At 40.1% G+C, this 17,801-nt stretch overlaps 1 protein-coding gene across 1 annotated transcript; it reads right to left on the bottom strand.

The window, feature by feature from the left end:
- Positions 1-169: 169 nt before the first annotated feature.
- On the bottom strand, positions 170-17,605 carry LOC121192872 (solute carrier family 25 member 36-A). Its single transcript, XM_041054818.1, has 7 exons — positions 17,183-17,605; positions 14,459-14,623; positions 11,899-11,976; positions 9,191-9,291; positions 3,625-3,691; positions 3,193-3,482; positions 170-2,651 (listed from the first exon to the last, which is right to left on the bottom strand). Exons 1-7 carry the CDS (start codon positions 17,221-17,223, stop codon positions 2,458-2,460), a joined length of 936 nt encoding a protein of 311 aa, XP_040910752.1. The 5' UTR covers positions 17,224-17,605; the 3' UTR covers positions 170-2,457.
- Between the last annotated feature and the right edge of the window lie 196 nt (positions 17,606-17,801).

The following is a 17,801-nucleotide window of genomic DNA, read 5'->3' as shown; positions in this document are numbered from 1 at the left end:
TCCATTTAAAGAATGAGTGTGCACTGAGACAGCGACGGGGTCAGAGAGGCTGTGGTGAGAGGGCTTTTCTCTGGAGAAGTTTTAAATGCCACGCAAAAGGATGTTCTGATAATAAAAGTATTCAAGAGAAAATTTGATAAGGTGCATTGATAAAATTTTAAAAAAAAAATGCCATGTGAACTTTTTGAACTTTTTGATAGCTTAAAGGAATACATTTACTGCCTCTCAGACAACCTCTTTGGTAACAGATTAGATCTCTCACATTTAGTCTTTCACAATCCCAGCTCGCTATGGCACTCTGCACAGATTCCAGTTCTTGAACTCTCACATTAAAACGCCTCCATCTAGATATTCAAAACATGTTGCAGGCAGAGCCAAAAAATAATTCTGACAGACACTAAGGATCAATGTAAACATCAGGAATGACGGAAACATCCAAACTTTATATGAACACTGTAAAATGACTAACCAAGGCTCCACCACAAACAACAAGCTAACATGAACGTATCTGTACTGCAGCTTTTGTTAGCTTTCATGTATGCACAAATGTCTGCATGACAGCTTCCAGCAACATACAAATGCAGAAACAAAACAACAAAAAGTGAAAACTGAATCAACTGCTTGACTGAAAAAATCAGTCGAGCAATTTCAAGATTCACGATAACAGCCCATGTCAAAACAAGGTTAAATTGCACAAAAATGAAAACAATCATTTGCAAATGCAAACTAGAGCATGATCATACCTGGGCCTAAGAAAAAAAACAAAACAGATGATATGCATATACAGTATCTATATTATATAAACACATTTGGACATTTGTTACAACTACTGAGAACTCTAATCTGTACAATATATCTGCTATAAGAACAGTTGCGCAAAATACCATTTTGATATACAGTAATACTTTTTTTCTTTTACAATGTACAAGTTTAAACTGTCCACACAATAAAATGCAAAGCACAAGCCCTGAAAGGCCACAAAAGTGCATGTTATCAGGTCAGATGGAAGCCACTGGAAGGAAGGACTGGCATGAGAGTGGGAATGAAAGCTCCCAGTATTGTACAGGAGCTTCTCCACACCCGCAGTGTCTTGCAAGATTAATAGTTAGAGGAGGGAAATCTGGAGTAGATATTTATTATACATGCAGGCACACATGACAGCAGATGCACAAACACACACACATACACACAGACTCTTGAACATAGACCATCAGGATGAAAGTGACATGTTAAGACTCACATACACATTCACACGCACACAAACATGTTATGGGGTGTTGATGAAACTCCATCAACATTCTTCCACTCCAACATTTCCCCCTCACCGTCACATTATATTCAAGTAGCGGCACTCTAATGCTAGATACTTGGTACCTTTTGGACAGTCACACACTTCACATCTCAGAAAGGACACACTGGTTTCATGTTTTCACACAAGACTTGTAGGTCCTGAGCAGTGACTGGGCGCAGGAAGAAGCTGGCCATCTTTGCAATCTCTTACATTTCAGCAAACTGTCAAAGCCACTGGCCAACTTCAGCCAAACCTTGTCACCGCCAGGCATTGAGCTATAATCAAACACTGAATTAAAGTCAGCTTTTCAACCTACTCTTCATAAACACTAGTTAGTGTCTGAGGCATGTGTTATGAGTGACAGGCCATCACAAGCTCATCATTGTCTTGGACTGACCTGCGTGAACTTCAGGCCACCGGGGGGGATAGGCGGGTCGGCTGCAGCGTTCAGAGGGGAATGCTTGAAGCCACACTCTCTGTAGTGTTATGATGGGTGGGCTTAGGTGACTCAAAACCAGTCACATCTTTGTTTGAAATGAAAACGTCCTTCTCACATTCGACCCTAAATGAACGTTCTTTAACTGCTATTCAGTTAATCATACAGTAGTTTCACAGCACTGAAGCAACAGCAGACTGGTGTGGACTGATGGTGCCAAGTTGAGATTCTTGGATTATTGAAATTTACCTACATTTAGTTATGCCAAGTTCAGCTGTCTCCAAGCATTCCCCTTCACAATGTCATCTCTATGTGAGTGAAAATGCAGTATTGAGCTCTTCACTCAAAGGATGCAAACCAAAACCATTTCTCTTAAGGCCACTGAAATGTGCTTAAACTCTTTTCCCTCAGAGGTACCTTCTGTTTTCTGCATCGTTCCGGTCAGCTCCCCCTCTCACCCATATCACCTCTTCTGTGACCTATATCGCCCTCTATCTGTTCCAGCAGCCTGATAAAGGGAACTGGAGGTGGTGATGCTGATATGATAACAATTTCCTCCTTCCTTTTTCTTCATGTTTTTTCCATTTGTCCTTTCCTGGTCCACAAGAGTATCTTCGGTTTTCCTTTGGTCTTCATTTAGACATGTCATCCCCGCTTGCCAAAGGCGATCCTTGTCAGTCATTTGATAACTGTCTCCCCCTTTAAACAGGAAGGAGATACGCCTAGTGGGCTAACAGCCAAGCAGGTAGACCACCACTTCATAGGTGCACATCATGATGGCGGTATTGGGGATCTGTCTGACAAGGTGTGTGGTTAGGCCACGGTACAGAGCCCGGTATCCCTCCTCCCTGGGTACCGTAAGTAGAGTTTGGAAAAAGGAGCGGTACTTGCTGCCCTCTTCTCGTAGCCGTGTGCGGATCACTTCTGCAATTTCAGAGGAAGAAATTTGTGTTAGATACACTACTGGCCACTAGTTGTCACAAGTTGTCACATGCCTATGAGTTGCCTATGAGTGTTGCATCTCTCTAACAGTTAAATTTTTTTATCTGCTGCTCCCAAGTAAACTTTCTGACATGAGTGATCCATCTTTTGGTACATCCAGTGTCCCTCGACCTGCCTAATTTTAAACTAAATAAGAATAATTTAGACAGTCCAAACCGGGGGTATCTGAACTGCTGTGAACATTCAGCTGTGGGCTGTACACGTAGGTGGAGAATGACAGGGATATTTGTAGCAGAAGTGGACTATGATATTTTCCAGTAACTACAAGTGAGTCACTGCCTTACTCAACATGGATCTCTTTTGTATTCTTGACATTATTCATATTTGTCAGTATTTGTCCTTTCCATATACCTTATGGTATGTGTTCTTTAAGATTTGTTGACACAAAGTAAAATATGGGGTGTATCATTTGCCTTATTCTTAAAGAAAACATACTACTACAGCGAGTGAGAGAGAAGAATACCATGAGGGTAGGCGATGGAGGTGGCACAGGTTTTGGAGGTGGCTGCTGCAAGCATCATGCCCACAAAGTCTGAGGCATCTTTTACAGACTCGTCCTCTTCGTCCATGCTGGCGTGGGCCTTGGACTCCAGCAGTTTACGTTTGATGCTCTCATAGATGACAAAATGGATAACAGTCTCAGAGATGCCAGCGTATGAGGCTGACATGCCCCTGTAGAAACCTCGCAGGCCGTCCATCTGGTACACCCGCCGCACACACTCGAATGCATTCATTCGCCGCTCACCCCGGTTTCTGTAATCATAAAGAGACTTTTAATTTTAAGACAAAACAATATAATTTAAATCTCATCGTTGTTATAATGAAACGAATGAGTCATACAACCCACTAAACTGTAGCTTATTGACTTGTGACATTAAGATTTAAAGTTCCTCACCTGGCATCCAGCTGCAGACGGGTCTTGATCAGCCAGATGGGATTGGTGGCTGTGATGGCGGTGAACCCTGGGAAATTCAGAGGAGGTCAGAGGTTCAGACAGACGCAGAGACACTTGGAAGAACACAATCCAATCAAGTATACTAATATTCTATACTGTGCAAAGACAGTGAGAAAGCACTTCACTAAACAGGATCAACGGGCTTCAGTGTTTAACTCCTCAGTGAGCTGTTTCATGCCAGTTGTCCCACAGAGAGCTATTGTAAACATGAACTGGGACAAAATTTGTATCAATTTAATTTTTTTGAGAAATCACAAATTGTGTTACAGATAAGATTGATCCTCTTCATGTGAAATGCTGCTCAGGTGCATATAAACCGAAACAGCTCTCCTCCTGAAGTATACTGAATTAGCACAGTGAATGAAGCCAGCAGCTTTAAGCTGTGAGCGTATTTTTTTTTTTTTTCATTTATCATCTTAAAAAATATCTAACTGCAAACACTGGGAAATGAGGCCAAGCAGCAAATTCATTTTAAGTCCTTGGGTGTGGCAGATTGTTATTATACTGCAGTCTGATTCATTTCTTTTAAATGCTAATGAGAGCTCTTTTAGTTCAAATTAAAATCTTTCACAATTATAACATAAGCTCATATTAAAGAGTTTACAGAGGTGGTCTGTTTTTTAATATCATTACACTTTCTATGTGCTTCCAAATACACACATGAGTATTAGCCTTTTTTTAACAAACTGACATGCCATTGAACAACTTCAAGTCACAACACAGTGGGTTTGATTCTTAGTTTTGATGTTGTTTTGAATTCTAAAGTTAAACAATAGGAATACACCCGCTTATTAGTCAGTGAAGCATGTCTTTGTATGTATTGTATAACATTTAACAAACCAGTGGTTAGCTGGTTAGACACTGCAGACAGGCTGTTGGCCTGATACTAGCCCAACAAGCCCAGCAACTACAGCAGAGACAAACAAGATGGTGTCTGGAGGAGATTCTTCAATTATTCAGCAGGCCTAAAGTGGAAAGTCTCTGACGTGGAATTTAATGCAGCCTTTAGGTCCTAATAGTGGTGGGCAACCTTGTTGTATATGTCCATCTGTCTTCACAGCCAATCTGAGTGTTTGCTTACTTTGAAACGGGGTCAGTCAATAATTAGGTCCCTGAGTGTGCATTAAGAATAACATTGTGTGCTCAAGATATACAGTATATTAGGCAGATGTGAGTTTGTGCATGTGCTTGTTTGAGTTGTTTACAGGGGATGATACTTTGAACACACATTGTGTATTTATTAAGCAGGAACAGTCTGCAATATACAGTAATGTAGAAATGTGAAGTTTAATATGTATTGTATAAAACTAGTTTATGAGCACTCGATCATAATGAAATGACAATAAGTCTCTAGAAATTTCTGACAAAAATGATGTTCAGTAGAGAAACAAAACATGGCCATTTGCAGAAAACAGCTAGACAAGGGCAAATCTATGAAGAGGCCTGAGTTACATCTAGTGTATCAGTGCAACAGAGCCCTACGTTAAGGCAGCTGCGTGAAGAAGAGAGGATGACACAGGTCTGTTGAAGAGAAGAAGAGCAGAACAAAAAGAGGAAGTAGAAAAAAGAGGGAAGTAGAAGGAAGTAGCGTCTATGGTGTGTACTCACGAGGGAGGGGCAAAGCTCCTCCAGCTCCTCCCCGCTGCAGCTAGTAGCCTGCAGATATGGGGGGCTCAGATGGCGGGGGTCTCCCACCCAATCACGCAGGGGTGAAAGCTTTACAGTAAAGCCCTAAAATAGACACAGGCTTTTCTGTACCACAGTCACACACAAGCAGCAGTCACATCCACCCCCAACCCCACCAACCACCCACCCCAAACCCATTGGTTCTGTATAGGTAAATGGAAAAGAGATGGGAGGTGAAGGACTGACCTTCCCCCCATCTTTCCCCAAACTCTAACCCCAACTCTACACCCCATGCCCTCTAATTTAATAGTATTTGTTTAAGTAAATGGTTTTACATTTCATTTACTTCCCCTTTATTACAATTCATCCCCTCCCTTTGCTACTTTTATAAACTGGAATAAAGAAAATGTTGGCTGAACAGAAGCCAACACAATCCAAACCTCCAGCTCCATCTCACTGAAGCGAGGTAAAACACAAGTACAAATACAAAGGCAGAAAACAAAACTGAAGCTGCATTCTTCATAATCATTGTGCCTTTATCAGTGTATAATCTACATATTAGAGAAAGAACGAAATCAAATGCTTAATAAAATAAGGTAGAAAAAAAAGAGAGGCAAGTGGAAATGCTAACCTTGTTGTTGTGTTTAACAGAGTTTAGGCGGTGGATAATGTTGATGAAAGGAGTGAAGAGACAATTTTATGAATAAGTGATGACATATTGGTGACAGTGAAGTGAAACAATGAGGTGGAGCAATGAAGAAAACTCAGTCCGCCCCAAATACCTCTCTGGGCCAAACTGGAAAAAACTGGGATAAATTTAAAAACGACATTAAGATGTCCTTGCACATAGAGAAAAATGTATCTCTAGAGAGCCAGCCTGTTTCTGGAAAAACACATCAAACAACTCCTACAGGAGTTATTAGATAAGTCCTCTTCAGTGTCACAGAACATGACACTGAAAATAAAAAAAAGAAAAATACTTTTTTGAAGTATTTTACGAGGACAGAATATTTGTGGGTAGAGAAAGTCTAAACATTTATTGTAAAACTATGTTCAGAAATTAAAGTACAACTGGGAGACTTATTTAATGTAGCTGTTTGTTTAATATGATTGTTAATGAAATGTATTAATTATTCACACGTTTTATTTACTCCTTTAAAATGTTTATCATTGATGTTTATTTTAATTATTCTTATGTGATTTGTGTAGAAACATAATAGGCTGACCTTGTTAACAGGACGTGCACATTAATAACATATACAGAATAAAACATCTGTACATGAAACATTTACCAAATTATCACCAGTTATTCCTCTGAACCATTCGTATAGATAAACATGTCTCGGCGTAGAATTGTGTAAGCTCAGCTGGTGTATGCACCAAATTTATGTCAGCATATAAACCTGAAAAGGCAAGCAGGACTTTTTTTTTTTTCTGTGACATAGCACAAAGCAACAAATATTTTTTGGTAATGGATGTGAACCTCACTTGACTGCTTGCTTAGTAATTTGGATAAGCCATTAAACAGATACATGTGCAGCTGATACAGGCTAGCAAATCCCTGAGCTTGAACCTCAGTGTGAAAAGCTGCATCTGCATATAGACATGCTGCTGCATGTTGTAAATCATGGTCTTTCCATTGTACATAATGCCTGTGCAATTTCTCCAGAGGAGTTTGACCTACATTCAGAGAAGGCAAACATGCTTTAGATTAACTGCTGGAGGGGAAGATGAGCCTATGGGAAGTAGTGGGACTAGCCTCATTTTCCCCGAGTACAAAGAAGTCCAACAATTCCCAGCATGAAGGCAATGACTCTTCAAAGTTACTTTACAAAACTGGAAACAATTATTTTGCCAGTATCTGTCACTAAGGCTTTCTTTAATTCTGCTATTTATAAGTGCTGACAAGCATGGGGAGAGTATGGAAAATGTGCTTATATCAAAAACAATGAGACATTTGTCTTGAGACAAGACCGGGGGCACAGATGTTTGCCCAAGACGCCATAAGACAGTTGTCCAGCACTTGTGACTTTTGGGCCAAGGTCGTGTAATATATCTTTCCTGTGTGTACGTGAAGGTCATGTTGATGAAGAAATGTGTGCAAAATGAAGGGAAAAAATACTATTCTCAAAGCTTTTTCAAAGCTTTTTCTATATCTTGTGTTAAGTTTCCATCAATTGCGTTGCATTTCGGTGCTTTCATCTCGACCACATTAACACAAGTATTAATTTGTGTTGTTTTGAACTGGTGGCAGTACTGTTGAGGGGAAACTGTCATAGCAAAATCTCTTCAGGAAATTCAACTCACTTAAAAAGGGTAAGTTGGGTCAAAATAGACTTTTGGGATGATACCAATTGTCCTTACAAAAGAAATGACACTAATGGTTTTGATGGATGATGACAAATAAAAACCCCAAAAGAACAGCGATCACAACCTTCTGTAGCAGTGACAAGGTTAGCATTTCTTTTGTGCTGACAACATAAAATCAAAGTATGTGTCATTACTTGTCATTACTACCTTTACTACGTTGAAGGAACAGAACAATAGGCTAAGGGGAAGGGGGGAGTTTTTTTGTGACTTGGACTAAGCAAGAACAAAACCGTATTAGAAGAACCTAAAACTACAAACCAGCAGCAAACACACTGCCATAAGCAATGGTATTATCATTACAAATGAATAACCATCATGAACTTTCTAAAATTCAAAAAAATCACCATGGTTTTCATCATACCAGTGTAAAGAAATGGGGTGCTACCTGACGTGTCCGCCCGAGTGCCAGGGGCCCCGGTTGACCTTTGGGGACCGTGCTCTCTCCTCTATACACACAGAGCAACGAAGGGGGGCCAGACCACACTGTTTAAGTAACAACTGGGATGTTAAACCATTTACAGAGTCCTCTGGAGAGGCCTCAAAATGAAAGAATAAAAAAAAGAGGAAAGAAGGGCAAGTAGGGGACAAAATGGAAGACATGGGGGACAACAGGGCTAGGAGAAGAGGAAAGCACAACCTAAACTTTGAGGACCAAGTGGTTTTCTTCTTTTTGTCAAGCAGCTAGAAATATATACAGCACAGTCATGGGATAAATGCCAGCAGTGGCAAATTATAGCTATAACTGCCTGGGTGCTGTGTCTCATCTGGTTTTAGTGCTGATATAAAGATTTGTCCCCTCAACCATATGTGGGGTGTCAAGGCCACCATGAAGAGACAAGATACTATATTATCAGGGAGGATTGATGTATTGAGAGAACGAAATACTCAGAAAAAAAAGCTGGTGAGAGTAAGTGGTAAGGATGTTCTATGTGACTGGCATGGTTTCAAGGTGCTTATTTTAACATTTTTTAATAGCCAGATGGGAGATTAACTCTACAATTTGATTGTAGACAGTACAGTGTGTACAACATGGTTAAATATATCTTTCTTGGCAGTAAACAAAGTGATGTCATTTTCACCACAATCGAGGTCAAGGTCAGTTTGATCCTGAGAGTCTTAAATTGTGCTTTCTGCCAAACCCCCTATTGTTTATATATTTCTATACATGACAGAGCCACGTAATGCCTACTTATAACATATATTATTAGTTACCTTTTGCATGCTTTAACTATTCACTAGCTTTTAAATCTGTGAAGATCCCACCATCCCACACATGTATATGGAAAGGGGGAACAAAGGAAAAAATTCAGGGATACTTCAAATTGTAAAAAAAAAAAAAAAAAAAAAAAAAAAAAATGAAGACAGACTAACATGTTTTCTTTTTTAAATAAAACCCATTAGTGATTTACACTGCCCAGGCAGACTGACAGACAGACAAACAGGTAGATTTAACAGACAGCGACAGATAGAAAGACAGACATAAGGGAGGGGGAGAGGGAGCCATCATTACCTGCCATCCCAGCTGACACCATGTGCACTTGGGTAGAATCTGGCTCCAGCACCCCATTCAGCTTCTCCTTGGCTGTTGAATAGGCCGCAAAGTAGATCGCCCTGTGGCAAATTACACCATGACGAAACAATAAGTCGCAGGTTAGGGAGAAATAAAACACACTGGATAAGCTGACTAAGGATTAACTACTACTAACCAGTGTGGAAACACTGGAAGAAAGCAATGCTTTTCCTCAAAATGAATGAAATGAATACATAAATTAAAAACACAGACAATTTGTATAACTGCATGGTTTAAATAAAGAATGGCATTAAATGTGGTAACGTCATTTCAATTGCCTGAAAGAAAATAATGAGGGCATGCAACAGAACAGAGCGAAGCCGGCTAATATGCAACGTAAAAGCAAGCCACTGAAGAGAGTTTATCTGTGCTTGTGCGTGTGCATGTATCTCAATCTCATGGCATGCCTGAGTAGCAGATTTATCTCCCATGATTCTAGCTGTTCCTCACTACATAAAAATCACAGGATCTACTCAACATTTCTGCTGAGTAGAATTAAACCCAGTGACCTATCCGCCCTGCCCTTGTTCTGAATTGAGAGTGTGCACGACATAATCATGCTGCTCTGCAGATGAATTATGTGAGCGACTCTGAATGTGTATGTGCATCTCTCAAACGTAATGAGAGATGCTGCTGGTGCAAGCTGTTCCATATGCATGTGTTGTGTGTGTGTGTGTGTGTGTGTGTTGCTAATGAATGCCAGTAGCATACCCAGTGGACCGTGCTCTCATTAGCATCAGAAGATGTTTTTAGCTTTCCAGCATCAGAGTGCTGTTTCCTAATTATACCAGGACAGAAAAACTCTGTAGCCCAGCAACCCAGACTTCCCCTCACAGACAGATAAAGTAATAAATCAGTTATTTCATTCAATTATATAACATCAAGCTTTACATAGATCAGACTGTGATTAAATGGAGCGAAAATGTTGCATCTCCTGCTGCCATACATCTTCAAAACTGGAATCTTCCGCTGGATAAGTAATAAATTTGATCTCAGCATGTTGATCAATAGCTCATAGTAAATTGGCTTTTTTTTAGAGTATCTTCCTAGAAGAATCACTTAGATTTTACTGCCTGCAGCTGTAGACTGAACTGATGAATCTGGCTGGTCTGAATAATGAGTGAAGATTTAAGTGTTGCTCATGACGCCCCAATTGAAAAACTTAAATGAAGATGTTTTTGCCAATTACTGTAAGTCTCAGAAATTTCTTTTAGGTTTTCCCTGTCTAAACATCAAATGGTGTGCAAACTGGTACATCTGTTTGAGTGTCAAAGCGTTTACATCTTTTTTAGGCTTATATCACACTTGGAGGTCAAACAGAGTGGAAAAATAACAAAGCTACCACACAGCTGGAAAACTATTTCAAAATGTGTGTGTAAATGTTCAATGTGTAAGTGTAATACCCATCAAAATTTATTTTAAATTCTATTCAAGATCCCAAAGTGTCCAGTGATAACAAATAAACCTTTGTGAATTAAAAGAAACTCTGAATAGAAGGATGACAAAAAGGCCTCCATAATTTCCTATATGATGTGGCAGAAGAGCCATAAAAAACGATGTCTTGAATTTTACTATTTCAAGAAATATACAGTTAAGTGTGATCCAGCTTCAGTGAAGTGGTTGTATCTGTAATGTGATGCAGCGTGGCACTGCAGAAAAACTGGAAAACAACTGAATTAAAACTGCGAATGAGCTCATCAGGGTCACTTATGTAACAATATCTTCTATTTTACAGTTTGCTATAGTTGTCATGCCCGCAAAACAAGCTGCCACTTCCACAGCTGGACAACAAACCTGTAGGGCACAGACACACACACGCACACACACACGCACACACACACACAGCCCCAAGGGCACTTTTCATGCCTCAAGAGAGTCTGAGTCAGACAGAGGGAGACAGGATAGACATTGAAAAACCCAGAGTTTCGATGTGATATAGGCAAAGAATAAAGAATGAGAGTATGGAAAGGATGACTCAGACACAGAGACTACAACGAACCAATGGGAAGAGGATGACAATGACCATGTGATGCAGCAGTGGCTAGGGGAAACTAGACAGGTCAGGTAGGGGGATTAGACACAAACACAACTCCCTCTATATAAGAATCCCACTGTGATAATGCACAACAACAACAGTCACATGATGAGAGTGTCACAGCTGGCCTGCTGTTGCAGCTATTTCATTCAGACTTTGACTGATTGACTGTTATGCAACCTTAACCAGCTAAGCCAAGAGAGAGAGACAGAACCTGCTCATTTCCACTGGGATTTAAAGCACAGATTTCCATTGCATTTCTGTGAGTTTAATTCCATTCATCTGTGTATTTCTGACCTGTTATTATAGCTGTCAACATAAGTACCAAGTGAGCCGGGAGCTTGGAAAAAAGCTAAGGTCTACAAGAAACAAATATATTCCACAGCAAAAATGTGTGCCCATGTTTGACGTATTATTTGAAGTAAGAGTTGATAGCAGTGTGTCAATCAGACCTTTAGATATACATATAAACATCAGAGATGCAGTGAACCCCATTCTGCTTTTTCCTGTATACTTTGGTGGAATTACTTAAAATAACCAGGGCAAAAAGACTAAAGTAAGCAGGAGAACACAAGCAACACACCTAGAATACTGCTGATAATACTGTTCATACCTGGAAGGTGCCACACCTACAAGGTTGGGTCCCAATCCTCTGAAAAGTGAACGCGGCCCCTCTCTCTCTAGAATTAACCTGCAACAAGAGAAAACATTCTTATGTTACACATACAACAGTTCTTTGTGTCACCATTGCATGTTGCAAAAAAAATATCCGTCAAATGCTGTATGATCATAGAAAACAAAAAGAGGGAAATGGAAGGAAAGTACATGAAAATGCAGAGTTCAAACCATAGAGACAGCATTTAATTTGACACATCTCTGTTTGTAACTAACTTTGTATCTAATTCGGGCACCCTAAACAGATAGACCAGTAAATTATAACTTCTTGGGCATTCTGCCAAGACTTGACACTCAATACAAGCCTGACATTATACACAGGGTCACAGTCAACATACTGGAAGTATGAAGTGACAGGTGGCCCTGCACGGTTGGTGTTCATAGCGGTGTTATCGTGGAAGCTCACGTGTTCCATTTTCTGTTGTCACCTGACTTCAAAGATTGTTTACCTGTGTTCAATCTAACCCAGTAACCTAAATCAGAATGGTCTCGACTTATAGTTCACCTTCATTTGGAGCAGGGTTAGGGTTAAAGAAAAGAATCAAGAAATCTTGGAAAGAAATAAGAGACTCAGGACACAAGGAAATGGTCTTCTACGGGAGATTAAATTCCTATGATAGTGGCTAGATTTGAGCCGTTCCATAACATTAAAAACAAAATGTAGCCCCAGTCTTTCTTGGGGCAGCTATGTAGTTGTATATTTTATTCAGCTTGTGGGTTGGTGAGCTGTGCTTTCCAACCCTGGCTGTGAGATTTTGCCAAGCTCTGCTCATAGTTAAATATTTCAACTCGGAAATGATTTACAGTGTATGGTACCTCCCCAGGAATACAGAGTAATTGCATACACTTGGTTAACACACAGAGCTTTGAGTGACAATGTTCTCCACAGTCACAAAACTCAAATCATTAGTTAACATACCCTGCTCTAAAATGAAACTAGACCTGCACCTCACTGTTGAACCACTTTGACTTGTGTGTTGGTTTTTTTCCTTTCCATGCCATTCAGATATTGGTCCATATAATAGTGGTGTACAGTTTCTGCTCTTGGCTCAAGGACAACACAAGAAGTTGGTTTAAGTCAGCACAAGACCAATGTTGAGCCCAAAACAATGCCCAGATTAACTGCAATCTCTTGAAAGAGGGCATCAGTCCAGTGTTATTAAACAAAATTCCAATGAAGTTTTGTTAACAAAGGCTTGTTGAGGCAGGAAAGCTGACAAAGGTAAGATTCCCACTTCTTGCAACAGCCTATGAGAACAAATTCATTTTTCACAAACGTAATTTGTTACATTTTTGGTTAACCACTTTAGTGACAACTAAGCACTTCTATCAAACTGTGAAAGTGCAAGAATGGCATTTTCCCTATATATCCTAGCAAATCTCAATTTCATGTTAAAAGTGAAAGCAATATTTTTTGAGTGGATATGGAATAAAACATGAGATGAGAAGTTTGTCAAAGACGCCTAAGTTGTAAAATAATTAATGCAAGCATTTCACAGTGGAAAATTCCACACACAGTAGCTTGTGCATTATGCAGGTTGTTTAACACTGTGTGACATGTTCTGTGTCAGTCATGGATAGAGGTTGCCAGAGAACTGGAGTATAGCTCTGTAGCTGCGTTGAATATTTGCTTAAACACTGTTAATCCCTCAGTATCCAACATTACTTAAGAGTGTCCAGTCACACTGGTTTTCACCAGGCTCAAAATAAACACCTAAACCCTACCAGATTCCCCTACACTCTCACTTCCCATCTTCTGGTAACTTTCCACTATGTTTAATGAGAAGACTAATGACATATCATGTCGCAAAAAAAGGAACAATTCATTGTTCATTTCTTACATTGGCTTCCTAGTATTTGTCTAGAGAAAGAATCGAAAACAGCCACAGAGCTTTAAAGTCAAAATAATACTTAAAATGATCTATCTTGTGTCTAGATGCCACTAATAAGAATATACTGGACAAGTGAGGCTGGACAAGTTCAGCAACTGATGTGAGCATTTGGTGTCAACAAAGACAAACACTTTTTTAGACTTTGCTCCTCCTGCTGGCTGACACATTTTCAAATCAATCAGACGTGCCTTTACCTCAATTTGTGCTGTAAATTTGCACCTGTTTGCCTCCATGTGAATCTTGACACAATAATGTGTGCATTCAGGCTGCATTAGATCTAGTTTGTACCCACCCATGAGCTGTCCATTCCCTTGTCTCAATGATTTACAAAGAAATATTTTGAAAAACAATCACAATTAGTTTGGAAATGATAGTATACAGAATTGTAAAGTAAGTTCTAATATATCATTAAGACCACGAAAATAAAAATATCATATATATAATACTACAAAATCCTACACAACATTATTAAGTTTTAGTTGTCCATGTCTTGTCCATGTCAAAACTGACTAAACTAAACTAACAAACCTTGGTAATGTTCCTTTCTGCAATTATACCTGCTAAAGAAAAGCTAGTAGAATGAATGTGTAGCGTCATTCTGCTTACTTGAGACAGTGCAGAGGGCCTGGTGGAGTGACACGGGCCACACTGGCTCCGTTAACAGTGCTGAGCTGGACTTCAGAGATGTAGAGAGTGATGGAAGAGGATTGCAGTCTGGTCTTCACCACTTCCAGAGGACAAGTCAAAATAGCGCCCACTGTACCTCCACATCTACGAAGGGAACAGGGAAGGGGTTGAGAAGGAAATAGTGCAGAAAGGGGATGACGGAAGAAAGGGACAGAAAAGAGGAGAACCGTGGTAAGAAAAACAAAAGAAACACATTTATTGCTCTGGTTTAGCACCTGCACTGGTCATAAGAGAGAAAGAACATATCAAAATACTTATATTTGTGTGTTAGGATTCTATGCTCTTTTTTACTATTTTAATTTGTCATGTAAAAGGCCAACTATATTAATGTTATTATAATATTTGGTCCAAGTCACATCTATATTTTGCAGATTTCCTCTGCCAGTTTTCTTTGTTAAAACATCCTTTAATCCTGGTCTCCCCAGTCGCTGGTAGCACAATCTGTTATTCCTTTTAGCTCTAAAATTGTCTAGGAATAGGAAAATATACACACTGTGACCTGGTGTTGTGATTCTGCGATATGTAAGCTATCAGTGGTGAATATTTGACTGGTTTCATGATGCAGCTGAAAGGAAACTGACTACGCTTGGTGTAACTAACCACTTTGCTGACCTTTTGCCACCTGAGAAGGCGAGAATGAGGTGCCATGAAAATTTGGACTGTTGTTTGGCTGGTTTGCTGAACTCAAACTCACATGCACACCATAAATAAAAACATGACTGTTTACAAATGAACCAAAGAAACTCGTGATAATGCTACTTAGACTTTGACCTCTGCTCTAACTGAAGCAATGAGCAGCATGTAAACAAACTAAAGCCGATCTAATTCCAATCAGTTTCACCCCATTATCTAAAAACATTATGCATCAATGTCACAAATATCTGATTTATATGGTTTAAATTTGTACACTATTTTTTTTTTACCTCAAAGCTAGTAGATGTTATCTGAAACCAATGTTCTGTCTCTGAGCCACATATGCACACTGGTTGATTCCCCCCGCTTTCACCAAGGGCTTGGTGTTTTCCACAAAAAAACTTGTATGGACAAAGCTTCACAGTCAAACCACCACAAAGCTGAAAATTGCTTGTTGACTGTCATGATAATTCATGCAAATGCTCTGTAGGTCGGGTAAAGTGAATAGTAGGTGTAGTCATCCAGTGGTGTATGCTGACAGCCCGGCTGTTGGCAGCAAATTCCTAGCTGCACTCTCTTTAGAGTAGAACCAGCTATATTTACCTTTCAAAAGACCGACCCACATTCATGCTCACAGACAGCGGTGACCCTTGGCCTACTTTCAGAGCTATGCTGGCTGCTGCATGTATGTGTCTCACAGAGGCTGTGAGAGGAAGCACTGTGCTGAGGCCGCCAGCTCAGGTTTTGGGGAAAAGCACATCTGATTATGCTTATTCAAGATAGCATACTCACATAGTGTCAGTTGTTTTCAGATGATAAAGCCCTGACAATAGAGATAAGACTAGAGTTGTGGTGCGATGAGATTACCATATTTTAATGTCAAAGGCTTGGTGCAGAGATGAAAGAAGAGGTGACAGACGCAAAGAAACTCAAGACAGTGGATTAAGAACAAGATAAATATACTGCATCAATAAACTGCTAAAATATATGTCTGTATTTACATTTTCTTTGTTGAGCAAGCTGTAAGGCCTGTTTACAGAATTGTGGAAGAGCTTGCTCAGCCATTGTATGAGGTGCAGGGTTAACTGTCCACACTTTGTGGCCTTATTTGGTGGTTTTCAAATGATCAACAGATAGTTATCCACAAGAAATGGACAATGCTCTGCAAAATACTGAAAGTCTCCCATCTATGGCTTGGAGAGTTACACAGTACAGCAAAAATCGTCATTTGATCATTTATGGGAAGCAATACTGTAAGATGGATATTTGCAGAGTAATGCTTATCAGCTGTACTTTGAGGTCTTTGACATGAAAATGGTTGGAGACCTCTAAATAGCTCTAAAAAAAATTTACAGGAGTTACAGGAGTTGGGATTTCACAGTTATTAATATCTATCCATTGAGAAACAGAAGATGTAAAAATTTATCACACTGATGACTCTATACGCGCACACCTGTAACTAGCATTTCATTTCATTCACCTAATTAATTTCTCAGGTTCTTAAAATGCTAAATTTCTGGAGCAAAAAAGAAAAAACGAAAGCAGATCTGGTATGGAGAAGAATTTCGTCAAGGTATCGAAAAAAAAGCACGGCAATGGATTTCACTTGGCTTCAAAATAAAGGCATAGACCGTTGCCACTCGAAAAGAATCAATATTTAAAGCGTCAATATTTAAAGTATCTGAGCTGAAGTTTTAAAAAAAATTGAATTCCTGATACAAACCTATGCTGAAACGCGCGACCTCTTTCGTATTTTTGAGTACAACTGTGCATATTTTGAAGCGTTGACAGGAAGTGTAGCTTGAACCGACGGATTTGACACGATCGTGCACGCCGCTGCCAGGGTCGTAACGTTAGCACGAGTACGCGCCGAACAGAAAAACGGTCCGTTAGCTAATTAGCAAAGCAAACCTAACGACGAGTCTTATGTTTTAAGGCTGTACATTTAAAAACAAACCCAAAAATACATACATGACATAATGCATACATGAAATTCGCTGTCTGACTTACCCTCCAGCGAACAAATGAACCAGTGTGTCCCTTTGGCTCATTATTTAGCATGCCCTGCCAAGCAGCGCACCTCGGGGCTGCGGCAGAGGGCCAAACACTGGCTTTGGGTCCCGTCCCTTCCCGTTTGCTTTCTGCCTCCGAGAGGATGCGCACGTCGATGGGCCAACTGCGTCGATGATGAACCAGCAATGAGGCGAGTCTCCGGTGATTCAGACTGCAGTGGGCCGACAAACCCACTTCTGTCTCTCTCAGCTTGCTCGGGTTCCCGTCTTACACAGATGTCTTCGACAAAACCACCGGAGAGCTTCGACCTCACCAGGCTAGCCTCTGGCAAAAATATATCTCAGCGCGAACAAACGGTTTTATGTCTCGACTTTCACCTCTGGTTTCATCGCTGCTGGGAGAGCGAAGAAAACAGAGCTCATAGTATTTACTGTACAATCACAGGCTGGAAAACACACGCTGCTATTGGTCAGACTGGCGCATGACGTCGCGTCGTCTCCGCCCTGATCATGCACTGTTCACATGCTCAACATTGAATGAATCGCCGCATTACGTTTGGGTGCAACCTTTCTCCTATCTTTCAAGGCCAACCAAGATCATCCTTACATCCTTACAT

The sequence above is a fragment of the Toxotes jaculatrix genome, chromosome 14 (assembly GCF_017976425.1).
Source record: "Toxotes jaculatrix isolate fToxJac2 chromosome 14, fToxJac2.pri, whole genome shotgun sequence".
In the NCBI taxonomy this organism is placed as follows: domain Eukaryota; kingdom Metazoa; phylum Chordata; class Actinopteri; family Toxotidae; genus Toxotes; species Toxotes jaculatrix.
This window is presented reverse-complemented; position numbering and strand designations above follow the sequence as displayed.